The sequence below is a fragment of the Prinia subflava genome, chromosome 1, assembly GCF_021018805.1.
Source record: "Prinia subflava isolate CZ2003 ecotype Zambia chromosome 1, Cam_Psub_1.2, whole genome shotgun sequence".
NCBI classification, from domain to species: domain Eukaryota; kingdom Metazoa; phylum Chordata; class Aves; order Passeriformes; family Cisticolidae; genus Prinia; species Prinia subflava.
The window spans coordinates 152,606,447-152,625,863 of record NC_086247.1 but is presented as its reverse complement, the minus strand read 5'-3'; the positions used below and the strand labels follow the sequence as shown (position 1 = coordinate 152,625,863).

Sequence of the window (19,417 nt, the reverse complement as noted above, 5' to 3'; positions counted from 1 at the left end):
GCGGGAGTATCCCTCAGAAATCCAGGAGCTCCTTCCCGGGAATGTGCCGAGGAAAGGACATTTCCCTGTGTTTTGGGGCCTGTCTTGGTTTAATGAAGTTGGGATTTGGCAAATTTCTATACAGAACTATTTATTATTTTAATTATCTTTATTATCTTTATTATTTTTATTATCTTTATTATCTTTGTTGTCTTTATTATTTTATTATTTTATTTTACTATTTTACTATTTTATTATTTTATTATTTTATTATTTTATTATTTTATTATTTTATTATTTTATTATTTTATTATTTTATTATTTTATTATTTTTTGTTATTGTTATTTGTATTTTATTTTTATTTTTTAATTTTGATTTTTTTTTTCTATTTTTATTTCTATTTTAATTTTTAATTTTTATTCCAGGTTTTGTTCCCAGGACCACGATTCTCATTCTTTCCATCCATCCAGCTCCAAACAATTCCCTTTTCCCGATTTATTGAGATCCATGGGATTGATCCCAGCAAAGAGCCCGAGAGGAAAAGCCCATCCAGCACCTCCTTAACCCAAACCTTCCTCAACGGCTCAGAATTCCAGAGGGATTCAGCTTGGGAAGGAGCTCAAGGATCATCCCATTCCAACCCTGACACTTCCACCACCCCGGGCTGCTCCAAGCCCACCCAGCCTTTCCCAGGACACCTCCAGGATCCAGGCATGGATGCAGCTCCTTTTTTTCCAAAAAAGATTCCCAATCCCCCGAAGATGGGGATGGGAATTTTTGGGAATATCACCAAAGCAGAGGGAGGCTCAGCAGGGCCGGGGCTGGGATTGCAGCCAAGGAAAAGTGGGAATGGTCCCTTTTCCCGCCATTCCCTTCCCACATGGATCTGCTCCCTGAGCTCAGCCCACTGCAGCCTGGCAGCTGCTTCCCAAAATCGGGATATTCTGTCGTTTTCTTGTTATTACTAATTAATTAATCCATTGATTAATCAGAAAATCTCCTCCAGCTCCAACAGGGCTGGGATCTCCCAGGCTGGGGAAAAGCAGGGGAAAAAAAGGAAAATAGAAAGGCTTGGAAGAGCAAACCTGGGGCATTTTCGGCTCCATGAATCCCAGGATTAGGTTGGAAAGGGCTTTCAGATCCTAAAATCCAACTATTCCTGACATGGGCAGGTTTTCCCTGTGCCAGCAGCTCCCAAATAAAAATAATTCCCGAGTTTTCCCTTCTCCCGAGCTCTGCTGGTGCCAGACCAGACTTTTAAAGCTCCTCGTGCCACAAACTCTCCTCAAGCCCCTCTCTGCAGAGCTCTCCGCCTTAGGCCGGGTTTAATTCCTTAATCCTGGGACTAAAGAGCAGAATTATCCCAGATTTGCACCCTCGCCCTGCCGGATTTCAGGCGCTTCACCCAGGAGGAATTCCAGGCAGGTGTCACTGGGCTGTTCCAGGGAAATGTTGGGAACGTTTCCCTGGATTGTCATGAGAGCCTCGCCCAAGTCTTTCCCGCACCTCAAACATCCCCAAAATCCCAGGATTGGGGAGCTGATCCCTCAGGGACTGACCCACAGGGAAGAGGGCCTTGATTTCCCACACTTTTCTCTCCTTCCCAGAGATTTTTTTCCCAGTGTTGGGATTTCCCTGCTGGGTTGGAATGCAGGGACTGCAGAGGAGGGACCCAGCTCCCAATCCTGGCAGATCCCAATCCTGGCAGATCCCAATCCTGGCAAATCCCAATCCTGGAGAATCCCAATCCTGGAGAATCCCAGGGGTGGGAAATCATTTCCCATCCCTCCAAAAGTGCCCTGGCCGCAATCCTGGCAGGCTCCGGTGGGAATATTGGGAATGACAGCACCGGGACTGGGACGCTGCAGGCTCTGCCCCGTTCCCTGCCGAGATCCCGGGAATCAGGGCCCGCATTCCCAACACTCCCGGCTCAGCCTGGAATTGTGTCCTGGAGCCGCCTCTAGCTGCGGGAATCTCCTGAGCCGGGCTCTGCTCTGCCCTCGGGAGCACTTTAAGCTCGGCCCAGAGCTGGAATTAAATCCCTGCATCCCCATCCTGCTGTTTTTTCCCCTGGATATTTTTTTCCCTTGCTGTTCCCTAGGAAAGGGAAAATTTCTGGCAGCAGCTCCCTCGGAGCCACGGAGCAAACCTCAGATCTATTTATGACCCTGTCATTAAATAACAACAACAAATTTTATAGCAAATAATAATAACAACAGCGAAGCCGGTAATCAATACGAACAACAACATTTCACGATAAATATGAATAAAATCATATTTTATGATAAATCCATAAAATCTCTCCCTGCTGATCCCATTCCCTCTTCCCAAAGTCCGTTTGAAAATCCAATGAGCTGGAAAAGGAAGCGACAGCTCCAAGGAAAGCCGGGCTCGAGGTGGGTCCTGGCTGGGGGTGACGAGGGGTGGGTGACACTGCCCTGCCTGGGGAGGGACACTCGGGGTCCCCGCAGCTCCCGGATTGCCGGGATGGGCTGAGGAACACCCTGGGAATTCCTGCTGCTGTCAGGAGCGGTTGGAAAAATGAGGGAAGTGTCTGAAATGGGAATTTAAGCCTGGCCTAACTAAACCGAGCAGGGGTTTGGAGCAGCGGGACCTGAAATCAGTAAAAATCTGAGTTGGGAAGGACCCATGGGATCAGCAGATCCAGGATCCAAGAGGGGGTTTAGGAGAATTCCCTGTGCTTTCCCAGCAAATTCCATGGATTTCTCAGCCCTCTGGGATTCTGGAAGAGCCGGGTCCCAAGTTTTTGCCCAGGTCCAGCTCGCCCTGAGCCAGTGCTGGGGACACGGGGGCACCTCCCAGCTCATCCCGTGGGATGGAGAGGATCCCTTGGGATGGAAAAGATCCCTTGGGATGGAAAGGATCCATTGGGATGGAGAGGATCTCTTGGGATGGAGAGGATCCATTGGGATGGAAAGGATCCATTGGGATGGAAAGGATCCCAAAGAAATCCCACTGAATTCCAGGCAGCTGATGCTGGGTGCACTGGGACAGAGAAGAGAACTGGGAATGGAAAAAATGGGAATGGGAATAATGGGAATAATGGGAATAATGGGAATAATGGGAATAATGGGAATAATGGGAATAATGGGAATAATGGGAATGAGAGATGCAGCCATGCCCATGTTTTGTTATTTTTTTTTTCAATATCCTGAAATTTCCCCCAGCCCCAGCCTGGCTGGTTCCCAATCCGGATTCTCCCAGTCCCAAAGCAGCAGCAGGAATTGCAGGAATCCTGGAGCAGGGGGCAGCAGGTGCTGCAGGACCCGGATACAGCCCCAAAGTCAGGAGGTGCTGATCCAGCCCTGGAATCTGGGAAAAACCTCCTCCATCCCTGAAATCCCAACAAACCTCCAAGCGCTTCTCCTGATTTCCACAGTTTCCTTGGGATTTTGGGAGGTTTCTCCACACATTTACCAGGGATGAGCTCGGGCAGGGAATGTTTTCCAAGGGGCTGTTCCTTCTCCTTCAGTGAGGGAAAGTTTCCCGCTGGAAAAGTTGGAAAATCCCCCCCTACCAGCTCTGCACAGGATTCCAAACTACCAAATCCAGGGATAAGGCCCAGGCTGGTGGATCCTGGAGGGTCAGGAAGGACCTGACTGGAGCCAGGATGATCCTGATCCTGATCCCAATCCTGATCCCAATCCCATTTCCATCCCTCCTGCAGAGCAGATCCCACTTTCCATAGTCCTTCCTGGAAAACGCTGGGAAATGGGAGCAGGGCTGAGAATCCCAGGGATGGGGAAAGCCAGGAGAGCTCCTGTCACCGTGGAATTCCAGCACTGCCTCCAAATCCAGTGGCTGATTCCCGAGGAAATGCCCCTCCACTGCTTCCCGAAGGTTTTGGAGCTGCAGGTATTAAATAACTCCCCGGTTTGGATGGATTTATCCCGGTTTTCCAGCCTGGGAAAGCCCGGTGTGTGCAGGAAGGGGTGGAGAGTGCCCAGGAGCAAAGGGCTCCTGCAGCTTCCCTGTTCTCCCTGAATCTAATTCCAAAGGAAAGGCTCCGGTTCGCTGGGAATGAGGAGGTTGGCAGGGAAAGGAGGATTGGGAACGGAATTGTCTTGGAGGGGGTGGAGAGGAAGGGAAGGGAAAGGGAAAGGAAGAAGGAAGAAGGAGGAGGAAGAAGGAGAAGGAATAAGGAAGAAGGGAAAGGAAGAAGGGAAAGAGGAAGGGAAGGGAAAGGGAGACGAAAGGGGAAAAGGAAGGAAAAGGAAGAGGAAAAGTGAAGGGAAAGGAAAAGGAAGAAATGAAAAGGAATAGGGGACAAAAAGAGAAGAAAAAGAGAAAAATTGAAAGATATTAAAAAATCAGGAGCAGAATTAGAAATTAAAAAAGGAGAAAAAAAGGGAAAAAATAGGGAAAAAGCAGCCAAGCTGTCCTTTCTCCACAGGCAGATCCTGAAAGGCTGTCCCAGATCCCTGTCAAAGCTCGCACGTCCCGTCCGGAGCATTCCCGGCCATCCCAACCCTTGGGAAGCGCGGACATTTCCACCGCAGCGCCCGACCCGCCGGCGGATCCCAAAAACCCCGAGCAGCTCTCGAATCCTTCATCGGCTCATTTATCCCTCCTGGCGGCGGGATCCGCACGGATCCTCCGGGAAAAGCCACTGGGGGAAAAACCCCGAAAAACCCCGAAACCCCCGAAAAAGAGACGGAAGCGGAGCGGGACTCACCAGCGCGTAGACGGAGCTGAGCACGGAGCAGCAGAGGATCAAACCCAGGCTGGGATACACCAGATATGATCCCATATCCAAGGGGCTGCTTCCAGCATCCAGCCTCGCGCGGGGAAGCGGGAGGAGGCGAGCTCGGAATTCCAGCGGATTTCTCCTTCTCCTCCTCCTCCTCCTCCTCGGGTGTCCCCCAGCCCCGCGCGGGGATTCCGCTCCTTCCCCCGGCTCCCTTCAGCCGGAGAGGCACATGACGAGCGATCCCGGGTTTTTTCCTCGTTTTCTCATGGCTGGAGTGGCGGGCAGCTCCCGGAATCCCGCCGAGCCCATGGAACGGGGGAAAGAGGAGCGGAGGACGCGGCGGGGGCAGCTCCCGGCGCCGCGGGATCGTCCGCGGGGGAATCACATCGGAGCGGGCCCGGGCTCCGGGAAGTTCAAATCATCTCTTTGTGGAACGCAAACACGGAGGAGGCAGCGGGAGAGGGAGGGAAGGAGGGAGGGAAGGAGGGAGGGAAGGAGGGAGGGAGCAGGGAGAGGGCTGGAAGGGGTGGGGGATGCCGGAGGGAGGGGGAACCTTTAACCACCGCTTTATTTTTAGCCGCGGTAATTTTATCTTTTCGCTCGCCGAGGGGACAAAACCCCCCTCCAAAACTCTCCCCCTCCCCTCTCTCCGTCCCCTTTAATTTTCTTTTAAATATTTAAAAATTTTTTTTTACTTCTCCTCCTCTCTGCCGCACGCAAACAAATCCCAAAATCTCCAAAAAAAGCCCCAAAAGTTGGGAATGTTTTCCCGACCGCGGTTACCAGCGGCGGCACCGGAGGGGAGGGGAGCTTTTCCCGGCTCTCCCGAGGAGTTGGTTCTGCCAGGCGGGGAATTCTGCGGTTTTAGGGAGAAATCGGGAATTTTTGGCTTCTCTCTCCCTCTCCGCCTCCAAGGAGCTGCAGTTTGGAAAAGCCGATTGCAAACGTGGGGCTGAAAATTCCCTGCCCTTCCTTCCACCCCTTTCCCGTCCTTTATTTTAGAGGTGTTGGAGTTTATTCTTTAATTTATTCCCCCGTAGCAAAACCGCTTTGCCCTCACCCCGAATTTCCCTGAAATCCTCGGGATTCGGGGTTATTTTGATTTGGGGAATTAATTATTACTATTTTTTTTCCACCCGCATGGGATCAGAGTTCTCCGGCAGATCCCAGGATTCCTGAAAACCGGGAAAAGGGGGGTTTGGAGCTGCCGGGATTGAGCTCCCTCCCCCCCGAGCCCACCCCGCTGCTCCCTCCTTCTCCCAGCCTGGATTTCTCCAGCATTCCCAACTTCCAGGGCTGGGACATCACTCCCAGCTCAGCCGGGAGCTTTCATTCACAAAACTCCGCGGCGGAAAAACAAAAATATTAAAAAATTCCAACCCACCCGCTCTCCCCTTCCAAAGCGAGCCGCGGGGGGTGGGAAAATTTGGGAATTGCGGCGGGATCTGGCATTCCCTGCTGGTTTTTCCGTGCTGGGAGGAGAAGCGAGGCTGGGAAAGGGTTACAGACCCTGCCGGGGATGCACCACGCGGGCAAACACCGAGAGGCGCCGGGCTCGGGGCTGACTCACACCGCTCCGAAAACCGAACTCGGAGGGATTTTTATCCTCCTTTCCCCCTTTATTCCCTGCTTTTCCCGGATATTTAGGAGCCGAACGGCCGCCAGGAGCGAAAAATTCCGATCTCGCCTCTCTCGGGGAGCAGACGGTAAAAACATCAAATTTTCGCTGCGAGCATTTCTGGGTTGTTTTTTTGGAGCGCCGAAAAAAAAAAAAAAAAAAAAAAAAAAAGAAGAGCGAGAGGGAGAGCGAAAAAAAAAGAAATAAAAAAAGAAACCCCAAACTCTCCGCTTGCTCGGGTTGGTTTTTTTTATTCTCGTTTTTTTTTTTTTTTCCCAGCTCCATGGCCGTGAATGGGAGCCTTGAGCTGGGTTTATGAAAGGCTCTTTCCAAGCGAAGGTAGAGCTGGGCTTCCTGTGAGAGCGGGAGAGGGGCAGGGATAAAGAAAGGGCCGCTCTTGGAGCGATCCCGGCCTCCTCCTCTTCCTCCGCCCCCGTCCCCGCCTCTCCCCCGCCCTGGAATCCCAAAGGATCTCCCCGGCTGCGGGGGGAGCGCACCGGGATCAACCCCCCGCTCCTGACTGGGAATGCAGCGGGTTGGGAATGAGGGGATGGGTTCTGGATTCATCCCATTATCCCAGTCCATCCCATTATCCCATCCCATTATCCCATCCCATTATCCCATCCCATCCCATCCCATCCCATCCCAGTATCCCATCCCATCCCATCCCAGTATCCCATCCTATGCCATTCTATCCCATCCCATCCTTTGGAGAATTCCCACCCTCCAATCCAGCTGGAACCAGGCCCCGTTTGCAGAGGGATTTGGGACACAAAGGTCACTTTTGTCACCCTGAAATCCCGGCTGGTATGGGTTTCCCTGGTGAGGGGGAAACCTGTCCTGGCACTGGAGATCCCATCCCATTGATCCCAACCCATTAAATCCCATTGATCCCATCCCATTGATCCCGTCCCATCCTATCCCATCCCATCCCATCCCATCCCATCCCATCCCATCCCATCCCATCCCATCCCATCCCATCCCATCCCATCCCATCCCATCCCATCCCATCCCATCCCATCCCATCCCATCCCATCCCATCCCATCCCATCCCATCCCATCCCATCCCATCCCGTTATCCCATCCCATCCCATCCCGTTATCCCATCCCATCCCATCCCATCCCATCCCGTTATCCCATCCCATCCCATCCCATCCCATCCCATCCCATCCCATCCCATCCCATCCCATCCCATCCCATCCCATCCCATCCCATCCCATCCCATCCCGTTATCCCATCCCATCCCATCCCATCCCGTTATCCCATCCCATCCCAGTATCCCATCCCATCCCATCCTATCCCATCCCATTATCCCATCCCATTAACCCATCCCATCCCATCCCATTATCCCATCCTGTTATCCCATCCCATCCCATTATCCCATTGTTCCATCCCAGTGGGATTGGGATGGGGGATGCGCAGGATTTCACAGCAGTGACCCCGCGCTCCTCCTGTCCCATTCCCAATTCCAGCTGGATCCCAAATCTGCTTTTCCAGCAGCGATTCCCAAGTTACCCATCAGGGACCGTGGGGCAGGTTGGGGGTGCTCCTTTGGGAATTTCTGGGCAGCTGTTCCCGGGTTTTTGGGGAATCTGGCTGCTTTTCCCACTGAGGACTGGGGAACCCTTGCACAAGAAAGGAAATGTTCCCAGTTCAACCCTGGCATGAAACTGGGAATTTTCCCAGTTTAACCCTGGAAAAAAAAGGGATTTTTTTTCCCAGTTTAACCCTGACATAAGACTGGGAACATTCCCAGTTTAACCCTGGCACTAGAAGGGAATTTTCCCAGTTCAACTCAGACACAAAAATGGGAATTTTCCAAGTTTAACCCTGGCAAAAAAGGGATTTTTTTCCCAGTTTAACCCATGCACAAGAAGGGAATTTTCCCAGTTTAACCCTACCCTTAACCCTGGCAAAAAACGGGGATTTTTCACAGTTTAACCCCGGCATAAGGAGGGAATTTTTCCCAGTTTAACCCTAGCACCAGAAGCTGTCCTGGGAAATCTGCCCCTGGCTCTAAGACTGAGAAATTCCGGATCCCTTTTATCCACAAAAATCCATGCTCACTTCTCAGGATCCTTAGATCCAAAGTCCCCCCCTCGCCTGATCCAACAGCCAAGGAATGATTAATTCCTTTTTTCCAGGATGTTTCCTCCTGGAAAAAATGGGAATTGCGGGGTCTGGAGTGATTCTTTTGCGGGATGAGCCTCAAATCCAGCCCAGGAAAATGGATTTTCCCAGGTGGCGGTTGGAATTTCCCCAAACCCTCGGAACAAGGGAGGGTGGACAATTCCCAGCCCTCTCTTGGATCCATGGGAATCAGGGGTTGATTCCAGATCTGTGTCATTCCCGTGGGTTTCTGGGGATGAGGGATGAGCTCCGATCCTGAGGAATGGTTTCCTTGGATTCCACCCTGCTCATCCCCTTCCCTGTGCTTTGGGAAGAGCGGGAATGCAGGCCCAGGGGGGGAATATTCCCTATAATATATCCCCAATAAAATATTCCCAACAAAATATTCCCAACAAAATATTCCCTGATTTATATTGCCTATACTCTCTTTTCATTTCTCCAGGATGAACATTCCTGGCTCCCCCATAGACACCCTCAAGTTCATCCCAGTTATCCTTAGTATTAAATGGAATTATTTTATCCCATGTTTTTTATCCCTGGCATTCCCAGGCCTCCCAGTCCCTGCCCCAGGAACTTTTGACCCCGTTGCTCAATTTTAAATAAATATTTAAATATTTTCTGTAAATTCCGTCAAAATCGATTGTGAGAGAGGAGGGAAAATTCCAGGAAGAAAAACCTCAAACAAACAACTCCTAAACAAGAGGTGGCAATGGAAAAACCTTCACCAAAATTATGGGATGGAGATGTGGGGATGAAGAGGTTTGTAAGTTCTGGGAAAGGGGAAAAAAGGGAAAGGGAAAGGGAAAGGGAAAGGGAAAGGGAAAGGGAAAGGGAAAGGGAAAGGGAAAGGGAAAGGGAAAGGGAAAGGGAAAGGGAAAGGGAAAGGGAAAGGGAAAGGGAAAGGGAAAGGGAAAGGGAAAGGGAAAGGGAAAGGGAAAGGGAAAGGGAAAGGAGAGAAGAAGCAGAAAAAGAGAAGAGGAAGAAGAGAGGGAGAAGAAGGAGAAGGAGAAGGAGAAGGAGAAGGAGAAGGAGAAGGAGAAGGAGAAGGAGAAGGAGAAGGAGAAGGAGAAGGAGAAGGAGAAGGAGAAGGAGAAGGAGAAGGAGAAGGAGAAGGAGAAGGAGAAGGAGAAGGAGAAGGAGAAGGAGAAGGAGAAGGAGAAGGAGAAGGAGAAGGAGAAGGAGAAGGAGAAGGAGAAGGAGAAGGAGAAAGAGAAGGAGAAGGAGAAGGAGAAGGAGAAGGAGGAGAATTCCCAAAGGGTAGAGAAAATCCCAGGAAAGCTGAGCAGAAATCCCAACACTCCTCAGCCAGGACAACGTGTTTGGCTCAGTGCTGGATTTATGGGAAGATTTGGGGCTCCTGCTCCAAGAATTTGATGGATGAGCCAAGGAAAAATGTCTCATTCCCAGATGGGGAACAGAGGCACCCAAGAGTGGAGTGACGGGATCATAAAAACTGGAATTACAGATATATTATATTATATTATATTATATTATATTATATTATATTATATTATATTATATTATATTATATTATATTATATTATATTATATTATATTATATTATATTATATTATATTATATTATATTATATTATATTATATTATATTATATTATGTTATATTATGTTATATTATGTTATATTATGTTATATTATGTTATATTATGTTATATTATGTTATATTATGTTATATTATATTATATTATGTTATATTATGTTATATTATGTTATATTATATTATATTATATTATACTATTTTATACTATTTTATTTTATTTTATTTTTATAAATAATTCCATGATGGACATTTTATGGAAAACCCAATTTCCAATTCAAACCCTGTGGAATCCCTTGCAACTGAATTATTAATTTCCCAATAGATATCCCCGGGTGAGATTCCTTGTAATTAATTTAACTACATCTTAATAAAATAAATAAATTAATGGAAATTATTTCAGAAAATCTATTTTAAATGAAGAAATAGATATTAAATTAATATAGATGGGAAATCAAGAATAAACATTTATTTTTCAAATAAATACATATTTAAGTAAATAAAAGTTATAAAATTAATACATTTAAATTTAAATAAATAAATGAGATAAAAATAATAAATATATGTTGAATATTCCCTATGATATAACCCTAAAATATCCATGATCCGGCTGGAGAGGAGCTCCAGACTCGTGTTGGACCCAAGGGCAAAGATTTGGAAATGTTTAACCCAAGAACAAACGGAAAAACCTGGAAAAAGGAATTTTCTTCCTTCATCCCACCCTTCTCCCTGTCAATATCCACGGATCAGGAAGGGACGAGATTCCATTCTTTTCCTGGAGCTGCAGGGTTGGGTCTGTCCCACTTCTACGGCACTGTAATTATTTCCTAAATCAAATTATTCCAAAGCCAACATTCCCTAACTGGAAGGAAATATTTGGATCATTTTCCCTGTGGGAAGTTCTCTCCTCTGGGATTTTTCTAGGCTTAGGCCAATCGTGGAATCACGATGGTTGGAAAAGGCCTCCAGGAGCATCAATCCCAACCTTCAACCGAATTCCCGCTAAACTGCATCCCAAAGTGGCGCATCCATAGTTTTTAAAAAAATTCCAGGGATGGTGATTTCGCCACTTTGTCCCTGATATCTTCCCAAGGGAAGGATTTCCCTTTGGAATTTTGACTTTTCTTCCTCAGCAGAGACTTTAATTTTATCAACGCCAGGAATTTCCGCTGGCTTAGGGGCAGTGCAGATGAACCGCTCGGTGATTTTCCATGTGGGAAAATCCCAAGGGAAAACACCAAAACCTCATCCATGACTGCTGAAAGGAGAAGAAAGCAGAGCCTGGAGGGGGAAAAGGTGGAATATTCCTGGAATATCTCAGCACTGGGATGTTTTACACCTTCCGGCGGGATTTTCCTTGGGATTTGCTCGGTTGTTTTTTGGGAATGCGGGAGCGGAATTCCCACGTGGCTTTACTGCAGCAACCCTTGGCCCTTCTCTCCCCATTCTGGCCCCCCTGCAATTCCGATGGAATTCCAGGAGTTAGGGAGGACAAACACGGGAAGGAGATAAAAAGGAGCTGCTCCTCCGCCGCCTCAGCTCGCTGAGTTCAAGGGTGGGAGGGGTCCCAGACAAACCAGTCTGGAGCTGGATTTCCAGGAATCTTCGCTGGGAAGGTCATTTGGAGACAGATCTGGGAGTCTTGGAATCGCTGGGTGCTGTGGGTTGGGAGGGAACAGCAGCACCAGCAGGAGAATTCCCAGGGTTTTTCAGCCTGGGAGAATTTGGGAATCCCTGAGTCCTCAGCGACATCGAGGCCCAAAAGATCTCAAGGGGTCGGGAGCCCCGGTCCAAGCCCACAAATCCCGGATCTCAAGCAAAATCCCAGATTTCCTCGGCATGAGGGGAAGGAGAGAGTGGTAGAAAATGTCCAGGGATGTTGAAAGGCTTGGAGATTTGGGAATGTTCGGGTTGGAGAAGACAAACTTTGGGGTGACCTCACTGTGAACAAGGAAAGTTTGGGATTTCAGGCTCATCCTCCTCTGAGGACACCAGGACTGTGATCCCAGAGGAAATACAGAACTGTAGGGAGAGGAGACTCAGGGAATCCTGGAATTGTTTGGAAATTAAGGATCATCCCTATCCACCCCTGCCATGACAGAGACACCTTCCACTGTCCCAGGCTGCTCCAGCCTGGCCTTGGGCACTGCCAGGGATCCAGGGGCAGCCACAGCTGCTCTGGGAATCCCAGCCCAGCCCCTCCCATCCCTCCCAGCCAGGAATCCCTTCCCAAAATCCCAATCTGGCACTGGAAGCCATTCCCTGTGTCCTGTCCCTCCATCCCTTGTCCCAAGTCTCTCTCTCCATCTTCCCTGCAGCTCCTTCAGGTCCTGCAAGGTCACACTGAGGTCACCCCAAACTCCTCCTCTCCAGCTGAACATTCCCAGCTCTCCCAGCCTTTCCTCCCAGCAGAGCTGCTCCATCCCTGGGATCCCCCTGGAGCCTCCTCTGGGCTCTCTCCAGCAGCTCCAGCTCCTTCCCGTGCTGGATCCAGGGCTGGGGCAGCTCTGCAGGGGGGGCTCACCCGAGCACAGGGGCAGAGGGGCAGAATTCCCCTCCCCTGCATCTCCTGGCCACATTCCTTTGGATAAGCCCAGGACATGATTGGATTTCTGGGCTGCTCCTGCTGCCTTCAGTTTTAATTTTTATTTATTCCAGCCCCTGCGCTGCCCAGGGCACAGCTCTGAGCTCACACCAGGCTCACTCAGCTCTCTGCACACAGCAGCCACACAAAACAAATCCTTCTCCTGCTGCACACCAAGGACAGCTGGCACAAGTTCTCAGGCCCCAGAGCACAACCAGCGGTGGCTGCAGGAGAAAACAAGAAGGATGGGACTGCATCACCTGCAGCTGGCATTGGACAATCCCACCCCAAAGTGCCAATGGACCCAAACTGATCCAAGGGGGAGGCCTGGGCAGCGTTTGTCCATTTGGGGCCCATTTTGGGCCCACCTTGGGTGCAGCCCTGGCCAGGCTCTTGTGCTGCCCAAGGTGTGTCCTTCAAGGGCTTTGAATAAATCTCTGCTTTATTCTCCAGCTCTGCCCAGTCTCTGCTCCAGCTCAACCTCCCAAGGCGTCACCTCTACACATCCAGGTCACCTCCAGCCTCTCATCCATCGGGATGGGGCAGGGCTCTGTTTTCCCAGCGACTGCATCAACATTCCTCATTTTTTGGGTGGTTTGGTTTCATTTAATGCAAAATTCCAGCTGCACTAAAAATAATCTCAGTGTTTGTGACACACAAAGGGCAAGGAAACCTCTGAGCACCTTTTGGGATTATCGATATTCATTTATCCTCCTGATCAGCATCCCAAGAAATCTCTGGAATGGGGTAGCACAGCCTGAGGGAATTCCCGGTCAGTTCTGGGGGTGACAAATCCAGGAAGGCGAAGAAGGGAAGGTTCAGCTCCTCCCAAATTCTGCTCTCGTGTTGTCGGCCAAAATCCACCTGAACGTTCCTGAGCAGCTCCTCCATGCTGTGTTAATAAATTGCATTAATTAGTGGCATTAATTACAGCCTGGCTGATAAAATCAGAAGGAAACCGAGAGGCAAAGCAGTGGAAGTGGCTGTGTAAAATCCAGGATTGGGCCTGGGTTTGGATTTTGGGAACGTCTCGGCTCGGCTGCTCTGGGGTCACTCAGCCCACACTCTGCAAAGCCTGAGTTTAATTAATCCAGGCTTTATTAGGAGCCATCCCGCTGCTCCTGGCGTCCTGTTGCACTTTGCCACGGGCACTGTTTGGGAATCGGCTGCCAACACGAGGATGGTTTAAAAAATGAAGTTATTGTTGGTCCCTTCCGAGTTTTTCCAGCTCTGTCAAAACACAAACAGGGATTTTGTGCTGTTCCAAGGATCCTGGCACAGCCGAAATTCTGATTGCTCCTGATTCCCATTTGCAGAGCAAATAAAATCCCATTTTTATAGAAAAAGCTGCTACTGTTTATTCCTTTTTCCAGAATGAATTGTGTGGGTTCCTTCCCCCCAAGTCATGGTTCTGCTAAGGGCTCCTTGTATATATTTATTTTTAAATTTATTTATTTATTTATTTATTTATTTATTTATTTATTATTAAATTTTTATATGAATTATTTGCTATGCTAATTATTTTAGATATTAATTATTTTAGATATAATTTATTTTAGATAAAAATTATTTTAGATAGACATTTTAAATTATGTATTTATGTATTTATCTATCTAAAATTATGTATTTTATGTATTTAGATATAAATTATTTTAGAAATAAATTATGCATATTTAGATATAAAATATTTCTGATGTAAATTATTTATATTTAGATATAAATTGTTTTAGATATAAAATATTTTAAATATATATATTTATTATTTCATATAATGATATATAAATATATTACAACAAATTACATATTATTTTTATTATTATAATTAATAGTATAAATTAATATAATGATAATGTACAACTAATAGGACAAAATAACTAATTAAAATTGATATTAATAATTATATTATATTTATATTAATGGATATAAATGCATTTATATATTCATATATTTAATATAGATTAATACGCTTATTTAATTATATACTATTAATATGACATACGAATATATATATATTTCTATATATATTTCTATATTAATACTTTTATGTATTTATTTCCAGAAATTTACTAATAACACTTTTTGAGGGATTATCCTAGAAAAATATTTCCAGATGGTCACTGGTACAGAATTCCCAGAGCAGCTGTGGCTGCCCTGGATCTCTGGAAGTGCCCAGGGCCAGGTTGGAGCACCCTGGGATGGAGGGAGGTGCCCCTGCCCATGGAATGGGATGGGATTTAAGGTCCTTTCCCACCCAAACCATCCCATGATTCCACAATTCCAGGATTCCAGGATTCCAGAATCCCAGGATTTGTTCTTCCCTGCCTGTGGAACGGTTTCTCCAAGAGTCAGCCCCCCCAGCCACAAATCCCATGGAACTTTGGGTTAAACCCCACTGGGGTGTGGATGATTTACCCGGAGCTCCCCCGGGCTGGGCAATGAACGCCTGAGCCGGGGGAATTTCCCAATTCCCGTCGGGATAGGGCAGCAGAGCCCGGAGCGAGCTGTGAGCTCAGCAAAACCGCCAGGAATGGAAAACCATTGGGAATGGAAAACTGTTGGGAATAGAAAACTGTTGGGAATGGAAAACGGCTGGGAACGGCTTTGGGAGCTTGAGGGAAAAAAACAAACTTCTGCTATGCCCCAGACATGGCCAGACCAGGACTAAGTAGCCCAGACCAGCCCTGAGAAGCCCAGACCAGGCCTGAGTAGCCCAGATCAACCCCAAGTAGCCCAGACTAGGCCTGAGCAGCCTAGACCAGGCCTGAGTAGCCCAGACCAGGCCTGAGTAGCCCAGACCATATTTCCATTTCAAAACAAAAACCATGGAAAATCCCAGGCCCGGTTCTGCTGGAGCAGAGATCACGATTCTTTTTTCCATCAAGGAGGAACATTCGGTTTCTGGTCACTTGGAAAATTTGGGTGGGACTGAGTCGAGCACAAAGTCCACGGATAACGGGATGCGGAACATTCCGTAGGGACAGGAAGGTACAGCAAATCCCACCCTTGTCCCCTCTGGATAAGGAGATAAATCGGGATTTTCCAGGTCAACACCAGCAACTTTTACTGCTGCGGCTCGCCCCAAGAACAGGTGTGGCTAGGCCTGGCTTAAAGGGAATTCGCAATCCTGTATCCTGGGATGTGCTCATCCCAGAGTTCTGGGAAGCGCTGTAAGGTCCCTGTGCTCAAATCCCTGGAAATGTTTGTTGGAATGGGAGTGTTTGCCTCATCAGGAAAGGGCAGCGAGGCTGTGGGGGTGCTCCAGGTGATCCTGGGTGTGATCCACGTCCTCAGTCCTCGGGACAGAATTCCAGAATTCCAGTCCCTGCTGCTGGATATTTGGAAAGCTCAGGAAAAAGCGCTTTTCCAAAATCAGGGAATTCCCTTAAAACAGGACAGAAATGGATCAAATCCCTCTAAACAACCCGATGAAATCCCAATGAAAACCCCTCTTCAGGAATTACCTGAGCTCAGCTCAAACTCCAGCTTAGAGAAGGAATTTATTGCCTGAGTTTAAGTTTAGGCCTGGGCTGGGCTCAGTTCTCCTGCCCAGCTCAAGTTCAACTCTCCTTGCAGCTTTCAACATAAAAATCTTCTTGGAAGGGACTGGGTGGAGTGGGAAGTAGCTAAAAATGACATTTTTTACATGGAACTGTAAATGATCTTTTAAGGGATATCCAGGAAAGGGAATTCCCAGTCAGGAATTCCTATGGAAGGCTGGGAAGCAGGATCCCAATCCAGGCCATTCCCAGCAGGAATGTGAAACACACCCCAAATTCCGTGGGGGGGGTGCATTCATAAAGCTCCAAGTTCTGCCCTCCTCCAATTCCTCATTCCTCACACTTTAAAATTCCATCATTTTGGAACGAGTTACTGAGGAGAGAATTTTCCAAGATCATTCCCAAGGTTTGCCCAGTTTTCTCGACTGTTTTTTTTTGGGAATGATTCCAACCCCACAGGAGTCCTGTGAGGGTTTGAAGTGGTTTAATTTCTGTATCTTTTATCCCACAAATTAAATAAAAATTGGAATTAGGAAATTCCTAAGAAATTATTAAGGAAAAGACCTCTAGGACCGAGCCCAGCCATAAACCAGAACTTCCAGGTGGTTCTACCACATTCTGAGATTTTTGGGACAATTCCCACCCCGGACAGTGAAATATGGGACACAGAGCCCTGAATATAGGACACGGATCTGGGGCTGATCCCGGCTGATCCTCTTGGAAGTGAGATGGGAGGAATTGCAGCTGGAAAAGCAGGGAGGGACTGGAAAAATCTGGCCCTGCTGGAGCTGGGAACTGGGATCAGAGTTTGGATTCTGCTGCCCTCCCTTCTGACAGGGCCATGGTGGATTTGGTGGTTCTGGGATTCTGGGATTGTGGGATTGTGGGATTCTGAGATTCTGGGATTGTGGGATTCTGGGACTCTGGAATTCTGTTATTCTAGGATTCCAAGATTCTGGGAGTCAGTGGTTCTGTGATTCTGTGATTCTGGGATTGTGGGATTCCGGGACTCTGGAATTCTGTGAGTCTGTGGTTCTGTGATTCTGGGAATCTGAGACTCTGGCATTCTGTGACTCTGGAATTCTGGGAGTCTGTTGTTCTGGGATTGTGGGATATTGGGATTCCAGGACTCTGGGATTGTGGGATTTTGAGATTCTGTGAGTCTGTGGTTCTGGGATTCTAGGATTGTGGGATTCCGGGACTCTGGGATTCTGGGGTTTTAGGATTCTGAGATTCTGGGAGTCTGATGTTCTGGGGATATTGGGATATTGGGATTCAAGGACTCTGAGACTGTGGGATTCTGAGATTTTGGGAGTCCATGGTTCTGTGATTCTGGGATGTTGGGATTCTGTGATTCTAGAATTCCAGGATTCTGAGAATCTGTTGTTCTCTGGTTCTGGGATTCTGGGATTCTGGGATATTGGGATTCTGGGATTCTGGGACTCGGGGATTCCAGGATCAGCCTGCAGGCAGGTTGCTGCTCTCCAGATTCTCTGGGAATGCGTGTCCCTGCTCCAGGTGTTATCCAAGGATCCTGTTGAAAACGTAGGACATTATTCCCATGACTCGGGATCGCCCAGCCCGGGATCAGACTCCGGTCCCGAATTCCCCTCCTGTTTTCCAGCCTCAGCTCGGGCTGGGTCAATCTTTAACTCCTCTCCCCGCGCCAACAGCGACCTTCAGGATAAATGAGTAACTCCTTTCCTGCTGGGAATGCTTCCATGGATTTCTCCTCCCGCTCCGCGCTCGCTTTGCCGCATCCATTGGCGCAACCTTTGTTTTGCCCCCGTGTCCTTGGCGCCGGCTCGCGCCCGTTTTTTGGGATTAACCATTTTTCTGGCCGTGAGCTGAGTCCCAAGGTCCAACCCGTGCCCCTCGGAATGGAAAGCACTTGGAGTTAATTTATTCATGGCACTAATCACCCCTGACCAACGAGGCCCTCCCTGCCCACGGAGCTTTTCCAGGGAGTTATTTTTATCTCTTTCCATGGAAATCGGGAAGGCGCCGAGGGCAGGAGGTTCACGCCTGGGAGTGTCCGAGTTGTTCATCCACGTCCAAAGGGAGAAAAATTCCTTAAAAGCCCCTGTGGGGCCGAGGTGCCCCTCAAGGATATTCGCAGATGGACTCAATGACCCTAAAAGCCTTTTCCAGCCTTAATCCCCGTCCCTGGAATTGTCCAAGGCCAGCTTGGATGGAGCTTGGAGCACCCTGGGACAGTGGAATGTGTCCCTGCCATGGGAAAGGGCTGAACGCTAAATCTTTAAAAGTTCCTCCCAATCCAAACCAGTCCATGATTCCATAATAAAGAGAATTCCCAGAGGTGATTCCCGATGGGATCCTGGAGGCCCTGGGAAGCAGGAGGTGCACTGCACAGCGGACAGGGAGAAATCCCCTGGGATGCTTCCTTATTTATTGCTGTCATTTTCTGATGGACATTGGGATTTCCAGCTGGAAATAGGGCTAGAGGGAACATTTGGATTTCCAGCTGGAAATTGGGATAAAGGGAATGACCCATTTGGATTTCCAGACAGATACTGGGATAAAGGAGATAAAAGTCCCAATTTGCAGATGGATATTGGGATAAAGGGAATGAAACATCCCAATTTTTAGCTAGAAGTTGGGATAAAGGGAATGAAATGTTTGGATTTTCAGCTGGATATTGGGATAAAGGGAATAAAACATCCCAACATCCAGCTGGATATTGGGATAAAGGGAATAAAACATCTCAAATTCCAGCTGGATATTGGGATAAAAGTCCCAATTTTTACCTGGATATTTGGCTAAAGAGATAAAACATTTGGATTTTCAGCTGGATATTGGTATTGGGATAAAGAGAATGAAACATCCCAACTTCCAGCTGGATATTGGGATAAAGGGGATGAAACATTTTGATTTTCAGCTGGATATTGGGATAAAGGGAACGAAATGTTTGGATTTTCAGCTGGATATTGGGTTTGGATAAAGGGAATGAAACATCCCAACTTCCAGCTGCATGTTGGATTTAGCCAATAAATGCTTTTATAAAACATCCCAATCTTCAGCAGGATATTGGGATAAAGGGAATGAAACGTTTGGATTTTCGGCTGGATATTGGGATAAAGGGAACAAAATGTTTGGATTTCCAGCTGGATATTGAGTTTGGATAAAGGGAATGAAACATCCCAATTTTCAGCTGGATATTGGGATAAAGGGAATGAAACATCCCAATTTTCAGCTGAATATTGGGACTATTTGGATAAATACGGATATTTGGATAAAATACTTGCTCTGGTTGAAGCAGGATCCCGGAATCGCCGATCCCAGGGATTGATTTATTCCTTCATTTCTCTGGCGTTGTCCCCCGC

At 47.8% G+C, this 19,417-nt stretch overlaps 1 protein-coding gene across 1 annotated transcript in view; it reads right to left on the bottom strand.

The window, feature by feature from the left end:
• Window positions 1-5,163, bottom strand: part of PTH1R (parathyroid hormone 1 receptor) — an 81,871-nt gene extending 76,708 nt beyond the window's left edge. Inside the window, exon 1 of the mRNA XM_063417507.1 lies at window positions 4,677-5,163. Coding sequence (XP_063273577.1) covers window positions 4,677-4,751 — 75 coding nt within the window. The 5' untranslated portion in view covers window positions 4,752-5,163. The remainder of the gene's footprint in view (window positions 1-4,676) is intronic.
• Window positions 5,164-19,417: the final 14,254 nt, after the last annotated feature.